Below are 20,138 nucleotides of genomic sequence, written 5' to 3'. Positions count from 1 at the left end.
AGAAAATAAGAAAGGAGAACAGAGAAAAACAAAACTTTGGTGCCATTATTATAACATATTGTCATTTCATGCTTTAATTGATAGTGGCATATGATTGTTCGCCCCTCTGGCTAAGGCCTGGGCCGCCTCTTCTTCCGAGAAGCACATCCGGGACTGACCATCTTTCATAACTTTAAGGCGGGCTGGTTCCTACAGAAAGCTTGCGCTGCTGCTGCTTTAAATGAATCTATGAACTGCCAAAGCTTCCATCTCTGTCCATTGGGGATCTACATAAATCCGAGCAAGCAACAATCAACAAATTATCAATTATGACTAGTGATGTAGATCGATCTGTAAGAGAGATAGCATGTCTGAGGTGGAAGTTCCCAATGTATATCAATAAAGGTCGGGTTGCATTATTTTTGTACTGGAAATATTACGATTGAAAGGAAGCCGATGTGCGCGTTGTATTTGTGAATCGCAGTCCCAATCGCTGAGATCAGGTATAGCCTTCATGCACAACTAAACAATATGTGGTCAGGGGTCAGAGCCCTCTTTACCATCTGGTATCCCAAAAATCCTCAAAATTGTTCCCTCTATGTCGATTTTCCATGTCTTCAATCTTCGCTTGAAGAGATTTCAGTAGGCCTCGTGATTCTGGACAGACTTTGCTATTGTTGTTGCTTGTTCCTCATTACAAGCAACCCTCTCCTGGAGCTCTGCAACATTAGTTGTAAGTTTACAAATCTGCACAGAAAACTCTTCAATTGACTTTTGCATCTGTAGGTTAACTGTTCTTGCCTGGGTATAATAAACTTGTGCCTCAGCTCATTGAGATTGTAATAATTGATCCTAAAGATGGCTCTTGTAGAGCCTCCACGATATGCCCCTCCTTAGTCTAAAGTAGAAGAGATTGGTCAGATATATTCCCTGACGATATATCTGAGGGAGAGCCAGGGTTCGGAGTGAAGCATACATGCAGTGTGCAGCTAGTGGCGCTTGTTGCTGAGAGCACTGTTTTTCCACTTCTGCCCTAGGGAGCGTAGCGTACAGGCGTGATATATTCGATTTGACTTCTCCCTTAGAAGTTACCCATTTTCTCAGTCTTGGCGACAAGCTCGCCTGGTTTGCCATGCTGACGATGTCTCTCAGGTTTAAGTAATTGATGTACAGTGGTAGTGACCTGATACGTGGGCTTTTCCTTTTTCCTGGACAGCCTTACTCTGTCCTGATCAATAGAGGACGACCCCCCCTTGAGCTAGAGTCATGGCTCCTTGTACTGCAGGCAAATCACTATCCATAAACTGAGCAGGGTGCGCAGCAGTGATCTGAGAGCATCCATGAGCAAGTAAATGGTCACTTGAAGCCACATCTTTTAAGATCACCCCAGGCTTAGTATTGCCACTTTGCCTCCCAGAATTAAATTCACCTGGTGAATCCTTGTCTAACATCTTAGGCGCATGGCAAGGCAAATCAACATCAATGTTACTCTTCCAAGATAGATGTGGCATATCATGGGCAGTACTTACATTTGTAGCTCTGGGGTGTCCTGCACGCCCGCTGCGAAAACATCTTGAATAGCTGGTGCAGTGCTGCCCCCGGTAATTCACCAACTGAGATCAGAGTTGAAATCAGTGAGACCAGGTCATTGAGTGGTAAGTCCTCCAGCATCCGCTCAGCAGTACAGGGTGCTTGCTCGTAGTCCTGACATTGATCCTGCAGCGTGGGCGATGGGAGAGGAGATATAGTAGGCACTGTAGTTGTCACTGCTGCCGCTATCAAAACTTCCGCCAACTGGGATTCTTCCCCTGCTACCAGTTCCTTAGCAAAAGCTTCAACAAGGTCTCTGGCTGCTCCAGTCCTTAGCAGCTTCAAGATAGGGGACCCATGTAAGGGGCTGCCGAGGACAAATGTTCAGATGCACCAGCTGTTGCAATATCCAACTCTGGTTCGTGCTCAACGCGAGTCTTTACTGCCCCTCGGGCTCCATGTGCCCCTTGCGTAACATTGGCTTTTGAGGGAACCATAGACGAGTCCTGGCAGATAAGATTTGGCCAAAATACCCGACTACAAAGAACCAGGTATGTATGGCTGAAAGTATGCCTCCCGCACAGCTGCAGCATTGAAGAGAAGGAAAAGTGAGCACAAGTAATGTTAACTCCTGCTACAAACTTGCCATGAAAGGGCCCGAGATGCCGCAGGGAAGCAGCACACTGAAGAGAGCACACAGGAAGCAGCAGGAGACCGCGATATTCCTCTTAGTAACCAGGATCTTTGTATTGGGATTTAACGGCACACATCGGTGTCACAGCACAGCATTTTTCCAGCCAAAAACTCAGGAGGCATTTGGCATCTGTGTCTGGAAAAAAGCAGTGAAAGTAAATCAATTTAGCAGCACAGTGTTGTGTGTCTGCCCGCTCAGCTTGCTGCAAGGAAACAGCAGCCTCGAGGCAACGGTGGGTGGGGAAACACGAAGCATAGTGGAGGCCTTGGCGGAGTCAACCTGCCATCTACCTTCCGTCCTGTTTACGAAAGAGACTCACTGGATTATGTCATCAGTGATGTAATGTGTGAGGTCATAAGTAGTGGATTGCAGGGGGAGGGCATAAGTTATAGTTAGTTAAGGAAACTTCTGAATTTCACTGGTTTTGTACGAGTAAAATCTGAGCCTAGCTATAACGTCCCTGAAACCTTTATCGATCTTTTTTTTTTTTTTTGTGCTACATTCATTTAAAAAATACTTTTTATCTTGCGCACAAAGTGGGAAGAAGATTTGTGTGTTTTGGAGGGGGGGGGGATAGGGTCAGGGTAAGATTTCAATAAGAGAAAAGCAAATACAGGTAGGGAAAGTGGTCTGTAAGATCATGGAAAGCAAGGACTGACCACAAGTGTAGATTTATTTTAGAGAAAAACTTAACATCTCTGGCTTCTTCTCAAGAATCTTGATTAGTTGCTGTCCCCACGTCCTATGAGGATGTGATCAGTTGATTAATTCCTATCTGTTGATTAATCCCTATCTGTAACACAAATCCTCCTGATGAACATCATGTCCTTGAACACCGTTTATCCATGTTATACTTTATTCTTTAGCCAATCATTTATTCCAGAATCATCTGAATGCTTCATTTTGTGATTTGTGGGCCCGGTAGTCCTTTTCCTTTGTGGATCATTCCACTTCTCTGGCAAAGATTAGATTCTAAGGTTGGCTACTTAACTGGGATTGCCAACTCTGTTTGTGTGATGTTATCAGAACAGCAGATTGTATGAGCAGTAGTGGAGGATTCAGGTTAGGTGGGAGTGAAATACACCATCATACCTTGCTGAGTGATGGATGTATACACGGTTTCTCTCTTGACAGATAAACTGGGTAAATCCTGTCTTAAAGTCTTTGTCACCAATTTCTTTAACATGGTATTATTTCACTGTCTTAACTTATTCCTTTAGGTTCTTTATCTATTTTTATAACCAGCCGATGGTCCCTCTTTGCGCTCTCATCCTAGGAGCCAGATTGCGATACTGTTGCAGTTCGCTGCCCTTACCTCTCGCTCTATTTAAAGTGCTTTTAGTCCAGACTTGCTTTTTCTTTTAAGGGCATCAATCCCCAATTTTAGCTCTATTGTTCTTTCCTTATCTCATACCTTACAAGCAGGGTGGAACGGTAGGTGTGAGTTGAAGCCTAGTGTTTTCTTCATAACCAGGGATAGTATGTCTTTTGTACTTCAACATCACTCTGTGTTGTTTGTCCGGAGTTGGAGTGTTTATGGTTTAGTAGCCCGGCATTATTCCCATAGTTGACATGCTTTCTGACAGGGACTGACTGTTGCAGAGTACCCATATCAATTTCTTAACATTAATGTTTTCTTTGACACCATTGCTGATATTGCACTCAGATATAGGTATTCACATACTCAGTTTCACACACTGAAGAAGGGATATCTGCTTGTGGGATCTCTTCAATTTCTGGTGTTTACCAGCCGTTAGGTGAGCTTGTTATTTCCCATAGGGGAGCAGGAACATGTGACTGGGCATGTGAGACTAAGGTCTAACTCATCCCTGTATCTCTGAACAGGTAACCTCTTCCTAGATTGGTGCTGACCTGTGCAGGCTGTATAACATGAGTGGTGATCAACAGTTGAGTGCTTCACTATATTTTACATTATAGGTGAAATTTGCTCCAAACTTCAGTTTCTCCATAGTTTGGGCTAGAGAGTTGGTTAATGTACCAATATTATGGTAAATCTGGATACCAAATGCAGATCCTACATTAATTTCCACATATATGGAAGCACTCCTTGTGGCACTTCAAGACGTCTCATTTTTTTCTGACTCTGTGCCTAGTCAGATTCAGCCTTTGAATCGGTCTGCTGGACCTAGTTAATAGCTCTGCTGGCCAGCTGGGCGATCTACACACAGTAGGGCCACCAGCCAGTAATTAGGCCTGCTCATGAGAGAGGAGAGAATGGGGAAAGAAATCTACATCTTTTCATACTGCTCCTGACTTGGGAATTCTCAGTCCCACAAAACCAAAGGAGGTGGGGGTTAGTCAGCCCTCTATTGCCAGTTCCAGGAGGGTCTGTCTACCCTTTGAAGTTTTGGAGGAAGGGGTCAGGCAGCTGTGGCAAATAAGGGCGGAGCATAGGCTTCCAGATCAGGTCTTTCAACAGACCATTTGATGATGCTATCTAGGACATTCATAAAATGTTGTGCAGGAAGGTTGGGGTAGGAAGTGAGAGCAGCAGAAATCGCTCCCCCCAAGAATTGCTAAAGTTAGAGGATAGCAAGCCTGAAGAAACTACTCCTGGTGGCTGGAGCATACCACCAGTAGCATTGCTATTGTAAGATGGTACCAACCTTAGTGTTTTTTAAGGGTGTTGCATTGGTTTATTATGACACATACCTGTTCTTATTAATGTGGTGACTGCCTGACAAAGGCAGTAGCCCTACTTTCTGATACTACTACCCATTTTGGTGTTTGTGGTATATGTGGGGGTTTCGTGATTCTAGGATTCAGGGTTCGTTAGGTTTGTGTACTATTAGGAGGGTTTCACCATAGGTATTTCTGCCTGCTGTCATGTACCTGTGTAAAATAATGTGTGGTATTGACTAGTGTGTGCGTACTAAAGTGCTTTTCTTTTATAAGTAAAAGCACTTGCCTGATTTATTAGGTTTTGCTTGTTTTGTGTCTGCAGATCGGGGTAACAGTCCATACCACCTTCCTAGTAGGCACTTGACTGCTGCGTCTCTACTCGAAGAGAGTCAAGTGCTACAGCTGGATACTTGATTTCCAGTAGAGGGAAGGTTGCAGACTTATTACTTGTGAAGGACCCACATTCTTTGCAGCAAGCAACTAACTTTCTTACAGTGATACAGCAAGGTGCACCACAAGCGCTGTGGGAGAATCCTATTTTGTCAGACTGTCATCATTCAACCAAAATATGGGTTACCAATAATTGTAGCAGTTTTGACTGTTAATATATGTACTTCCAATTGGTTCAGAAAAGCATACATCATGTGTTATTGTTGTCCTTGATTGATGCAAAACCACTTGTATTCCCTCCTTTTCAATGCACTTATTCCCTTGGCCTTTCCTCTTTGGGATGATCAGCCTAAGCACACCTACCGAGGCACCCTGAGCTAAAGTCGGTAAGCTAACATAATGTTTATTACAGGCCGCAGACCTTTGCTTGCTATCACTGAGGTCTCCGCTGGACATTGAAATGTTTAGTGTTCCTTCAGTATTCACAAATGTGTAATATTAGCTTATTCAAGTGGTGACATTCGGGTGGGCCTTAGCTTTGTTATTCTGCTTCCCAAAATAACATATCAAGAGTTCTTCTGCTTTGCAAATGGTGTAACCTTCCCTTTATGTGTTTTACCTTTGTGGCCCTTCCTATTGCCCAGTTTTATATTTACTGTGATGGAATTTCTCAAAGTATTTCTTTCATGGCTGATTGGCTTTTTCACCGCAACAAAGTTTCAAGGTTCTGCTCATTACTGTGAGCTTTCTTGAAGGAGAATTTCCTGCTGGATCTCGAATGTCATAGGGAACAGATAACTGCAAATGTTGCTGTAGCAAAATTTCCATGACCTCTTCAGCTACTGAGCCAACTTCAGGCCCAGCTCCATGCTCCGGGAAGAATAGCCAGGGATTCATTCATGTCTATCATCACTGCATGGGCTGGTCACGTTGGTGTTAGCATTTTCCAGATTTGGTTGAAGGCAGACGTTCTTGGTGTTGTGCTATTCCCACTGATGCCTTGCTTTTCATGAGACATAACATGAATCATTGCAGTAAGGGCAGGAATTTTGTAGTAATTCGTTCCAGATACATGCTTGTCTGTCAAAAAAAACTCCCCAAGGAAACGAGCATCAAGTTAAGAGCTGCAGTAGACACAGGGTCAGTTAGGCTTTTACTCTCTCCTCACGATTCCTTTCACAGTCCTATATTCTGCTGAACTCATTATATACAGTCCGTAAACAATCTTGCAGTTGTGGTGATAAGGGGTTGTTATCCAGCAGAGAACTTCCAACTGAAATAGTACAGTAGGCCTAATTACAAGCCAAGTCCCTGCTTGAAATTCCTGTAAGTGACAGGGGCACACTATTTGTGTTTATTTTAATAAATGTCCTATTTACTGGTGAAGTGAACCTGTGAATGGATTTCTCTAAAACGATTATTTTAATTCGGGAACTAAGTTAGACTGGTGGTGGTTGCTGTAAATAATTGTTTTTTTTAATTCATAGAGAAGCCCACTAAGAAGTGTTTGTAACCTGTACACAGTGATCTGTATCTACCTGGGAGATATACAACAGAGTAGTGGTAGAGGGTGCTTAAGACATCGCTTTAATTTTGTTATCCCAACTGATAAATTCAGCGTTTGGTAAAAAAAAACATTTTTACCCTCTTGCTCATGTGTGCTGTCATTTTTTATTTCACTCTTTGCATTTTTTAACCACCTTAAGTCAGCAGTAATTTTGATCTGGATTGTCTGACAGTTGTTTTATCCAGTGATCTATTTTGTTATCTACTGGCAAAATATCGTATAATATTTGGATGTTACTTTCTTCCATATCATCTAGGGATGCCCCAGAATTCACAGCAACTGGGTAAGGGTTGCCGGGGAGAAGTATAGAGCTTGACAATGGGTGAGGAAGTGGGGATCCAGATCTGGGAGAATTATGGTTGTAAATAATTGCAATGTAATACCCTGTTTGATGTATCTGTCCTCTACCACTTATGCGCATTGTTGCTCTCCCTGTAATGGAGGCCATGTGAATCATAACTGTCTGACATCTTCTGTGTATCTGAATGGATCGTTTTGTTGAAACAAATAAAAAGAAAGTAAAAATTTTTTGGGGTGATGTTGCAATTCCATATCTTTAATCGTGAAGCTTTAAAAAGTGGTTATTCTGTTCTCTTTTCAGAGCTTGATGATGGTATGCGTATCTTTCCTACATATTAAGAGATTGTTTTGGGCTTAATATGCTGCATAGCCCATTTCCATTGGTTGTCTCGTCTACTGGGCACACTAGCCACATCGTAGGCAAGATAGGAGCAAAAGATGGTTCACCCAGATTTCTTGTAACCATAGTGAAAATATTTATTGAATACACCTGCTGCTTGTGGTCTATAACGAGATATTTCAAATTTGATTTGTACCCTGCCACGAAGTGATCAATGTTTTTCATAGGTGCTTTTGAAAGAGACCTACATACTAGAAATGCCAACTGATGAGTACCTTTTACAGTGTTCCTGTGATTTATAATTAAGAAATGAAATACAATCCGCAGTTTATATTGCACTTTCATTCTAACGAGATTTGTGTGAACTGGCATTCCTTGTGCGAGGTTCTCCATCTTGCTGCTTGCCCACCCTCCCTAATACTCGAAAGATGCACTTTAAAAAAAACAGCAATCCTATGCTTTTTGTAGGTGCCATAAACATGTGTCTGACTAATTCCACGTCAATCCTATGATACTTTGTGGCTGCTGTTATTTTCTGCAGGGGACATTCTTGTGCTAAGTGAAATGTCACAATTTCCATTCCATGATATGCAGCTCACTGTGTGATTAGTATTGTTGTTCTGAGGTATAAGATGCTGGTGTCTTGACAACCTTTTCTAAACACTGAGCAGATTGTGTCTTTCCAGAGCATATAGCACATCTTCTGATTTCATGCAGCTCTATATTTTCTGGTAGTGTTCAAAAGATGCATATTTTCATTGGTGGACGATTTTCATTTTCCTTATTTTTTGTTGGAACGGACTGTCTCCGTAGGTATAGCTGTGTACTTGGGCATATTTGTCTTTGTCAATTTTATCTATGCAGGTAGCATTAATCATCATGATTCATTTTAATTCGGTAATACATATGATTCTATTGTTATTTATGGCTTCCATAGGAATCCTCTGCCGTGAAGAGCTGGATCCGTAATCCAGTTATTCACTGCACTAAAGCCACACGGTGTCATGGATTTTGGTCGAGACTCTGGTAGGGCGTGTAGGACAATACTCTGCATCCATTTTTCTTGCATTGCTTAGTGTCTAGGTTTGAGTCAATTGACTTTTGTTAATTTTAAATTTTATGTCCGCCCCTTCAGTCAGTCTTCAGACAAATACGTCTCATGTTGCTGCTATAGTTAAGCAAATTGGAAGGTCTCGTCTTGTTCTGTTGAATGGAGCTGATGTTCAGTCATTGTTTTCCAACTACTTGCTATAGTAATTCTTACCATGCAGGACATGAACATTTTGTATAAACTTTCTAAAAGGCTATACTGGCTCGTCCTATTGAGCCTTATGTGACTTGTAGTTTTTAGAGAAATTACTTTTGCTCCAGATTTTGTAAATAATTATTTCTCTCCTGTTGAATGGTGACTACCAGAAGTAGCTTCAGCCGACTGAACTGCTGATGACACTATCATGAATCGACTCTCATTTTGTTTGACAAACTATCCAACACAGCTGAATATTTGTACCCACATAACTGTCGATCTACAATAAAAGTTAGGAGTGTTTCATTGTATTCTATTTATTTTGATGTCACCCTTTTCCTACACTGGCCACTATACTGTTCCTTTTGCACTATTGACCTTTTTATGTACTTTAACTATCACCATTTCTTTTTACTCAAACGTGTATCATAGGACTGCTAGGAGCAGCTAGGTATTTTTTCTTATAGATGTATTTCAATCCTTCATCTGTTTCATCTAATGATCATCTTACTTACCTAAAATTTACGCGGGCCTTTTTGGGAACTCTGCCTTGTTGTTTTTTGGAGGAAAGGCTGTAAAAGCAAGAAATAACTTGAAGGACTATGTCTTCCGGGTTCTGCTACGACAAGTACATACGTTGCCTATTTTACATCTCTCTACATTCTGCAGGTGGAAAAGTTTCTAATGCCGTCATCCTAGGAAATACTCCATTTACTGAACTTTACAGGGGCCTACCTCATTAAAGCTTCACTGTTTCATTCATCCTAACTGCTTGAATATTTGATTTTGGAGATGAATTCCAAGTCGGTCAAGCAACTTTTCTTCATCACGTTGCAAAAATCTATTTTATCCAAAGCTGTGAAGAAGTCAATGAAGAGAGTTGCTTGTATCTACTTTCCGCTCGCTGTTCTGTTCAGCTAAACTTGTAAATTCATTAAAGAGCCAATTCTTTAGAAAGTGCAGTGTAGAATGTGCAAGATCTCCTGGGACCGTTTGAGTGCATTTAACATTAAAAACTCATATTTGAAGTTTAACTTTTCTGTTTTGAAAACTAAAATTAGAATGTTAATGGAAAGAGGAATCTGAAATTGCTGAGCAATACCAGTAGCATTTTCAGCTACCACCTAATGGTTTTGCAAATTCATCTGAACATCCTGTTTGGAAACAACTATTACAGTCTTGTAATCAAAATGTGTTATAGTGTCTGAGCTAGCCCGAAAATAGTGCACTCTCCACATTGTTATGAAGTAATACGAATGATGCATTTCTATCCAATAGCCAGCACATTAGCTCCTTACACAACAGTCTTGGGGTGCAGAAGTTGAAGACATTAGGTGGTAAAAAGTGACCTCTGGCACACATGAAGGTTACATTTTTTGTTGGGAAATTTGGTAAAAACGTCATTCTTTTTTCTCTTTTAGGCACCACCCTCTATGGTCAATAACGAACAACGGCAACACGCAGAACACATATTTTTATCATTTAGGAAATCCAAATCGCCATTTGCAGTTTGCAAGCATATATTAGGTAAGTTCTTTCATTTGTTCTGAAAGTGGTTACATTGCAGTATTAACCTGGCTGTGTACACCTGTTTTTTCCTTAATTTGTATGTTTTCAATTTCAAAAAGCTTTATTCGACAGCATGTCATAAAAGCAAATTATACATCCTATCACAACCATTATACATTAACATTATAAATACTAAATGCAATAAAAAAATACAATGTTAAAAAGTTATTAAATCTTTGTAGCTGTCATCTACGAATTAAAAAGCACATTTTTTAGGAGGATGTTTTAAAACAGCTAAAATATACATAAAACAAGATCAATCATATTTTTAAGTGTCTTAGAGTTCAATAGCTAACTTCTATAGAGTTTAAAGTGCGAGTGCGTATAATCCAAGCCCATCTTAGAAATTTAGCAACAGCAATCGCTATACAGGGTGAGAAGTCTGTCTCCAATATCCTTAGCGCCTCAATATATCTCAGGGTACCCATATTGATGCATGTTGGTTTTAGCCACTTACTACGAGGGCTTGTATAGAGGGGACATACAAACAGCATGTGAGATACATTCTCAATCAAATCTTTGCAGTTATGACATTTGTCATCCCGATTTGCTGACCACTTATAGCTGAAAGCTTTTACAGGTAGAGTTCCAGTTCTAAACTGGAAATACAGCTTTCGGTCAAGCGGACCCACTATGTTATCCCAATAAGCTTCACAGAGTGGGCGAGGTTTAAAATCAAGGAACCGTCCTGTTAAATTAGTGTTTACACAGGTACTATAGGTGGACATCCAAATCATTTCCCAATACTTTTTTTTCAGAATTGTTTTTGACGGAAAACTTGGGACATCTGCATCTACCCATAGGTGATCAAGCTCCAACCTTGTTAATAGGCCCCTTATCTCTTTAAGCCATTGGATAGAATGAAAGCGATCTGCCCTAATGATGTCCTTTAGTGCAAGGGCGTAGTGAACTAATTCTGGAGTTGTCCAGATACGCCTCCAAAATGATAGGGGCCGTAGCCGTACTATATCCTCCATTTTTCCTGCCAAGATCATAAAAAAGCGGGATGGTAGGAGTACTTTGGGGGACCCCGACTAAACAGCGTAGAAATGTATTCTCTGCCATTGTTAGTTGGTTCAAATGATTGAATCCCCAAAGTTCTGAACCATACCAAGAGGCACTTATGACCTTCATGTTATAGATCTCTAGGGCAGGTGTGATTGGCTTAGTAAAAGAAGCTCTGTGCTTTGTGGCTAAGGCACCCGCAAGCTGGTGAAATTTTAAAACAGCCATGTCAATATGACTTTTCCTGCCCATGTTGCTCTGGAGAGATATTTCCAGATACGTAAACGCCTCTACCTGCTCTAGTGGAGTTCCATTGAAATTAATTATACCTTTGAAGGTTTTCCGCTGACTCAGGGACATGAACTTGGTTTTTGAGGTGTTTATCTCAAGTCCACGCAGTTGGCAAAATTCTCCGAACGCATTCACTGCCTTCTGGAGCCCGCTCGGGGTCCGGGAAACAATCAATGTGTCGTCCGCAAACATGAGAACAGGCACGCGGGCCCCAGCCAAAATGGGCCCATCAGTGGGGGAACGGTTAAGATAATCCACTATACCGTTAATGTATAGTGAAAATAGCGTGGGTGCCAGTACGCACCCCTGCCGAACACCACGCTCAACAGGAAATGAGTCGGTCACCTCACCCTGCATCCCCCTTCTGATTCTGGCGTAGTTGTTCTCATGCAGGCGGACGAGAAGAGTCAATAGCTCCGGGGATATCCCTGTCTCAGCGAGAACCCTCCAAAGTTTGGAACGGGGGACTAAATCGAAAGCCGATTTCAGGTCTACAAAGACCGCATAAAGTGTCCCCTTAGTTAAGGCCACGTTCCTCCAGTAAAGTGCTATGATGTAAAAAACCTGATCAATTGAACTAGTGCATGGCCGAAAGCCGGCTTGATATGGGGACAAAATATTGTGTTCTTCTATCCATGTTTGCAGTTTATTTTGCACTAAACGACCCATGAGTTTTTGGGCTGAGTCTATAAGACTAATGGGTCTTTAGTTACTGGGTAGAGATTTGTCACCCTTTTTAAAGACCGGAATTATTTCAGCACCTTTCCATGAGGGTGGGATTGGCGCGCCCCTAGCCACAGAGTTAGCTAGACACTCGAAGTACTGACACCAAGATGATCTATCACTTAAAAACACGTCAGCGGGGATGCCATCCATGCCTGGGGCTCTTCCCCCGGTCACGCAATCTAGCGCTATGCTAACGTCTTTGATTGTAAAAAGCTTGCTTTGATAAAAAATAGTTGGGGGTAGTGGACAATCTTCTTCAGTTCGATTACGAGCATATTGTGGTCTGAAGAAATCTACCCACTCTTGTTTGGCAACGTTGTTTTGGGGGGCTTCAGCTGCACCTCCTCTATCCCATTTCACAATGGCCCAAAATTGTTTTGAATCCTTTGCTCCACAAGCTAATTTCAAATCATGCCATTGTTCCTCATCCCACTGTTTTTTTGCTACCTTCTGGGCACGCCTATAGGTCTCCCTTGCCTTTCTCACTCCTGTGGGGTTCCTGCACCTTATTTCTATGCTCAAGTTTTGGCGGGCTAATTTACATGCATTGCTACACCACCCCTCCTTAGGTTGTTTTTTGTTTCCCTTATCTGGTTTTATGATTTTCCTAAAAATTAGTTGGAGTTTTGCGAAGAAGTGGATGTGTGCCTCAAACATTATTTGGGGAAAGTCTGGCTTGTTAATGTGAGTATTTAAATTAGACACTTCTTCGACAACAATGTTTTTAAGGACCTCCAATTTCTCAGGGTTCTCAATAAAACTACCCCATTTAATGTGACGCATGTTATTGGAAACGACAATGTCCAAGGTGACCTTCCCACACCCCGGTTTCGGTTCTTTAGTCCCCATCTGTGCTTGGTAATCCATACAAAGTGGGTTATGATCACTTTCCATCCTAGTTTTAACAGTCATATCTATCAGACTGTGCCACCCTCTCATGTCCACCAGGATGTAATCTATAAGACTAGAGTGCCTACCAGTGTCGAATTTATTTTTTCCCCTGCGATCAGACGGAGTCCGTCCATTTGCTGCTCTAAGCCCTCTAACTAGACATAGGGCCTTAAGCTGTATAGCTACGGCTGACCATCTTTTTACTGCAGGTAATTCAAGCTGGGGAACACCCCATTTACTATCCTCCTCAGCAGCGAGAAACTGATCCTCTTGTCCAAGAGGTTCGAAGGTAGTGTTAAAATCTCCACCTACTATAGTAGACAGCTGTGTTGGGAGTGCCTCAAGCTGCTGATCAAGAGCTGAGATTACCTCAGATAATTGTCCCCCTGCTGTCCACCTTGCATAGATATTATAGATAGCCACCCCTTGACCCTTTTCCCATGTGATTTTAACTGACAGGATGTCATTCGAAGGAGAACTAATTTGTTGCACCTTACAGCATAGGGCTTGTCAAACCCAAATAATCAAACCTCCAGCAGGACGACCTTTAGATTTTTTGGTGGCTGGAGCATGAAAATTGAGGAACCCCAGACGATAAACTAGAACCATGGACCAGGATTCCTGAAAGAGGATGATGTCATACTGGTCAACAAAACTACACCATTCAGGGGATGTTATCTTATTATCGATTCCAGCGAGGTTCCATGAAAGAAAAGCCAACCCTGGTAGAATGCTAGATGGATCCTGCGAGATTTTAATTGCTGGGCTCGCGCCCTCAATCACTGGTTGATGTGCTATATTTATGGGCACAAGGCAGTTCTTCTCTGGGGGAGCCCGTCTGTTTCAGGGCAATCATGTTCTCCAACTGGTTCAGGGCAAGTTGGTAGTCTGAGGTTCCTGCTCTCTATAGGCTGCCCTATATGGTGGGATCTCTCAGATGGGCTTGTGCGAGGTATAGGGGCCATATTAGTTTGTATCCCCCTCCCAACCTCAGGGCCATGCTTTCTGCCAATCTCTGTTGCTACCATATCTGCAGAACTATCAGCCTTCAAGAGTCAATCACATTCGTTCAGGTCGGACAGAACCCCAAACCGATTTTCCAAACTAATACCTCCATCCCTAGTTTGAACACCCCTCCCCAATGTGCCCAACACAGGGGCCCGTTTCGACCAAGATCTACTAAAGTTCGCTACACTCCATCTCCTGCTGTAGAAAAAGTCGAGAGTTAGTGGGATCATATCAGAATCCCTGCGTTGTGGGGGGAATACGTTTGCCAATATGTTTGGGAGTACCTTAGGTCTTGAAAAATTCAAGGCTATACAGTCACCCTTAAATTTTTTCGGGTAATCCCCAAGCCATGCTACCCTTCTAGCCATAAGGATTTCCCTTGCTAACTGCTGTTTTCCCCAGGGGGATACCTTCATGTTTTTCGTCAACCAATGCAGCGCTTTATCAATCAAAGAAGTTGTTGACTCTACCTGCCCAGGTGTCAAAGGAGGAGCGTTTACCAGAACCAAAACTAAAGGAGAAGCTTCCACTACAAATTGGAATGAGTCGCGCTCTTGGCGCGGTTCTTTGGATGTTGTTGGGGGAGTATCTATAACTACAGTTTGGCCGTCCTCACCTACTGGGAGCTGGGTGGGCGGGGTTGCTGTACAACATTCTCACTACCTCCCACCCCTCCTCCACGGTGAACCTCCTGGATTTCACACCTATTTGACACCAATGCTGATAGGCTACCTACTTCCTCCAATGTCTTATTGAGGAGACCTCCTAGTCTATTGACCTCTGCAGTAAGCTGATCGATTTTGGCCACAAGGGGTTTGACTATACCCTTGATCTTTAAATCGAGCATGCTTACTAATTTTTTTATTTGTTCATCCTCCAGTTTCACCTTGTCACCCTTCACCGGGATGACCTCATCATTATCTGGGATTTTGGGTGGAGAAACTAATCTTCTTCTAGCAGAGCGTGACCCCCCACGTTTAGTCTGTACTTTCCTGCATGCTCTAACTGCTCTAGGCACAGGGGTCGGTGGGTTCTGTACCATAGTATCCAGGGATAATTCTAAATCAACTGTGGGGGCAGTGTTTAGCTCGGGCAAGTCACTGGCAGACAAATAGGAATTAACAATATCACTACTATCATCCCGTGCCGGTAATACTGGTGAAGGTTGCGCATTGGGCGGTGTGAGGGATGTAGGGGATATAGGGGAACAACTTAGCCCTAATGACTGCCGTCTCTCACTATTAATTTTACTCACAACCTTCACCAGATAATTATCCAGGGTGTTTGGCACTAGGGGACCCTTTTGTTTAGACATGTCCGAGAATGATAGATTGGGAGGTACAATCAGAAACGTTATCAAAGTACACAGGGTAGGACAAGACACCTAGTACAAATACTTGAGAAGGATTCAAATAAATTAAAGTCTCACTGTGTGCGGGTCTCGGAAGTCCACCTTCAAATAAGAATCAGGGTCCCTGGCCCAGCCCAGTCACGTCCTGTCCCGGACTGTCACAGACTGTCCGCCCTTTGTCCGGGCTTCGTCCGGCGCGTCCCGCGGGACGAGGGACCGAGCGAGCCTTTATGCGCCTCCTGGCGCTTGCCTCTGACGCTCACTGCTGGTCACGAGGGTGGGAGGGCCCGGCGGAGCCAAGCACGGCCGGGGGAACAAGCGGAGCAAAGCCCGGCCCTTAGCTGCTGGTGCAGCGGAGATCGGCGAAGCCAAGCCCGGCCCTCTGAAGCACTGGAAACAACTGCTGCAGCACAAGTAAGACCCCCCTCGGACTCCGCACCGAGGGAGCCTTTATGCACCTCCTGGCGCTTGCCTCTGACGCCCACTGCTGGTCACGGGGGTGGGAGGGGCCGGCAGAGCCAAGCCCGGCCGGGGGAACAAGCGGAGCAAAGCCCGGCCCTTAGCTGCTGGTGCAGCGGAGATCGGCAGAGCCAAACCCAGCCCTCTGAAGCACTGGAAACAACTGCGGCAGCACAAGTATACAAATAATTTGTATGTAAACAATGTTTGCATGATATTTCTTCGATTATTTGTTTTTGGCCCTTCCATGTTGCAGAAGGTGTTTATACACTTGATCTCACTCCCACAAAAACAGTTCTATTACTATTGTGGATGCCATCTTTCTACAGCATTTGTTTTTCTAATGGCTATGCCAGTCCAGTTCAAATGTAGCGCCTTTTTATGCAAAAGGCACTTTTGTCTTCTTTCTCCACCACCTACCCTACTTGGTTTTATCTCCACCTTAGAGACTGGATACATTTTTTTTCAGTGATTCATCCATGGCTTGTGTTGTCCTAGATTAAATGGCCAAAGTTTGTATTGTTATGTAAACAATTTACATTGTTTTCTATACAGTACGATTTTTGCTGGTATTATAATTTTGTAGAACATCTGTTTAGAAACACTCTTCTAGAGTTCTTCTGAAGTAGCTCATATCTGTTCATTCCTTACTTCAGTTTCAGACCTATTTTTCTCCTTTGAACAATGTTAATCAAACTAAATATCATATAAGCACTCTAGATTGAACAATTATTTTTTGCCTCTTTGGTTCATGAGACTTTCCTCTCTTCATTAGTACTCCGCAAAAGCAGGCAATGTCATCTCTTGCCTCATGGGTGGCCATTTCACAGTCACGAGAGACTATGAAATCCCCATCCATATTAAGGCTACAATTCAGCACTGTGGCTTTTTCTGTTCTCGGCACAGTCTCGACTGTTTTTGGTTGCCTGCTGTGTGATTTAGTGTGCAAATTGCTGGTGATTCAGTATGTGAATCGATTTTCTGTTGTTAGAGACTGATTATAACCTGTTTTCTTTTAGGTATTAGTTTACAGTTGGGGGTAGGACATATAATTGGGGATGCACAATCTGGTTGTGTGGTGTTCACCTGGGGATTGGAGGTATGTGTTATCCTAAGGGATGTTTCCATTGGCAGCATTGGCGGGCATTTGTGACATAAAGATGCAAAACCACAGATTGCTAGATGACTCCATTTAAAATTGTAACATGGAAAGTACGGGACCTTAACTCCTTTGTAAAGAGATGCAGGGTACACACAGACCTTTGTAGACACGGCATTCATATAGCTATGCTGCAGGAAACGCACTTAACTGATTCAGAGGTTTCCAAGCTTCATAAAAAATGCAGAGGTCAGATGTTTTCTGCAACTTACTCCGAATATGCACGGGTAGTGGTTGTTTGGGTGGCACCTCAGATGCCGTTCAGAATCCTTAGCAGCAAGGCTGATGTGGAGAGGGGGTATGTACTGGTCCGTGCGGAGCTCGCTGGCAAGGAACTCTGTCTCCTGAATGTTTGTACCCCGAATGTTGATGATGGCTCTTTCTATCTGCTTATGGAGACTCTTCTGCTGCCCTATGTGGGGACCCTGCTGGTAGTATGGGCTGGGGATTTAAATGTTGTCTTGGACAGACTTTTCCATCCCCCGTTGTCCTCTAAACCCAACATGTCGGCCTCACTCCGGGGGACAGGATAGATTATACGAATGCGTGGCACTATACGCACCCGGAGGAAGGGGGGGATAACACCTGTGACGCTCCCACACATACAGTGTACAGTAGATTGGACTGTTTGCTGCTGTCAGGGGTGGCGGCCATAGTGGCAGTGCACATGCAAGTGTTGGGAAGATACCTCTCTGACCACATACCAGTGCTTCTGGAGTGGGGACCACAAGGTGCACTCAAACGGGTCCCTTTGTGACGTTTACGTCCAAAGGCCCTAAAGGACAACTGGATCCAGGGAGAATTGAGTGGGTGACGGTGGACTACTTTGACAACATTGGGGGTCCATGGCATGGAAAAACCCGTGAGGAATGCTGCACTAGGGTGGGAGGACTCAGACGACAGTTGGAAAGGGACTTATCGAGGGTGGGGGATGCCCCGACCACTTTGCAGGGAGTACAACCTGCCAGGGAAAACCAGGGAGAGATGCTGCTACATGCTCGGACTGGGTGGGAGAAATATAGGACAGGCTGGACTACCTGGTTCAACGTGAATACTGCCAACTGCTCCACCAATAGGGGGACACATCCGGCTGTTTGCTGGCATGGCTTCTTAAACGTGAACACCACCCCCTCCCCCAATTATTCGTACCCTCCGGCAGGCTGATGCTTTCTACGTATCCACACAAGGCATCAGTACCCTTATGCATGCTCACCTATCATCGGTATATAGGGAAGAGGTACACATAGCCCAAGACGTCATGGAGGGTTTCCTGGACGACCTGACTCCCCAGCCTCACTGACTGCCAACGCAAAGGTCTCGGTGGAGAAATCCACCTTGAAGACCTGACTGAAGCGGTGACCAGCATGGCTCGCTGTAAATCTCCTGGACCCAATGGTCTGCAGGTGGAGTATTTCCAGTCCCACGCAGACCTCCTACTACCTCCCGTTTTAGAGACCCTGCGGAAGGCCAGGCGGTCAGGGTCCCTACCGCCGTCGGTGACGGAAGCCCAAATTGTCATGCTTCTTAAACCAGGTAACCGTGCGTGCTGGGCTCTAACCAGCCTTTATCAATATTGGGCATCAATACCAAAAGAATGACCAAAGTACTAGCACTCCGTTTGAGCAAAGTAGTGATGCATCTGGTCCACACAGACAAATGTGGTTTCATGCCAAGTCGCGGTACGCACACAAACCTGCGTAGACTGGCCCATGTCCTGCATGCCACGGAGACCATGGATGTCAGCGCTGTCGCCCTAGCCTTTGACATAAAAAAGACTTTCAATACTCAAAAATTGGACAATCTGTGGGATGTTTTGGCACAAATGGGCCTAGTTAAGGAATTTGTTTCCTGGGTGCGTCTACTGTACAGTCTACCGACTGCCAGGGTCCGAAACAGTGGTGTGATCGCTGAACCTCTCTCCATTCAACGTGGCGCGCAACAGGGTTGTTTTGTTCGCCCTGGCAATGGTACCTTTGGCGATCTGACTGCGACGGGATATGTCTCGCTGGGGGAGGTGGGTGGGGGAATAACCCATCCAGAGAGGGCACTACCGGCTCCTAGACATCTTGATGGAATTTGGTGCGGTGACGGGACTAAAGGTTTAACAATCAGAAATCCGCTATGTTTCCACTAACAGCTCTGGTTGGCAAGGAAGTAGCAGACCTCCCCCCAACTGAGTTCCGATGGGAATGTGATCATTTCCGGTACCTCGGAATCCAAGTGGCACTCTCAACCAACGGTTAATACACATTGAATATGGGAGCAATCCTCGCAGGTTTACGGTCCTCTGTCAACTTCTGGAATCGCCACCCCCTCTCTATTACAGGGTGTGTAGTATTTGGCCGAATGACCCTTCTGCCATGCTATCTTTACGTCCTCCAGAACTCCTTCAGCGCTTTTCCCAGGTCCACCTTTGAGACCCGTGATAGCCTCTTCTCTCTCTGGTATCGGCCGAGTAGCGTTGCAGTATTAAACAGGAGATTCTTAAGCTGGACATAGGGCTGGGTGGTCTGGGCCTCCATGACCTGTGTCTTTACTATCTTGCGGCTCTCCTCCACTATGCAGCCCAATGGTGTGCGAAGGGGCCTAATATAAAGAGATCTCCTAGCGGACTTAAAAAAAATGTACAATTTCACACTTTAAACATTTGCTTCTGTTCTTTGAAGATTTAACCCTGCTTGAAAGCAGCACCAAAAATTGTGCAGCAGTGGCGGATTAGCCACACTGGCATACCAAAATTTGTAGAAATGCACTGAACTTTGACTGATCTGCTCTCAGATAATTGCGTTAAAAGTTAATTGATCTCATCTGCTCTCAGCATGCCAAAAGTATATTTTTCTGATGGTAGAGGAGCTGATTGATCCAGATATGCAAACAATCTTCCCCTATTTTTCTGAGATTAATTGAGAAGGCATAATAAAAGTACCCTCCTCCCTAAAATCCATTTCCTTCCTCGATCCTTGTTCTGTGTACCTTTAGTAAACTGGATT

The 20,138-nt window shown here is 43.9% G+C and overlaps 1 protein-coding gene across 1 annotated transcript in view; it reads left to right on the top strand.

Moving 5' to 3' along the window:
• The window catches only part of XPO4 (exportin 4), a 471,754-nt gene that overhangs the window by 32,155 nt on the left and 419,461 nt on the right, over positions 1 to 20,138 (top strand). The window contains exon 2 of the mRNA XM_078657083.1: positions 10,111 to 10,216. Within this exon, the coding sequence (XP_078513209.1) occupies positions 10,111 to 10,216 (106 nt within the window). The remainder of the gene's footprint in view (positions 1 to 10,110; positions 10,217 to 20,138) is intronic.

The sequence above is a fragment of the Lissotriton helveticus genome, chromosome 8, assembly GCF_964261635.1.
Source record: "Lissotriton helveticus chromosome 8, aLisHel1.1, whole genome shotgun sequence".
In the NCBI taxonomy this organism is placed as follows: Eukaryota; Metazoa; Chordata; class Amphibia; order Caudata; family Salamandridae; genus Lissotriton; species Lissotriton helveticus.
Note: the sequence above shows the minus strand (reverse complement) of the source record. Positions and strands in the feature narration are given on the sequence as shown.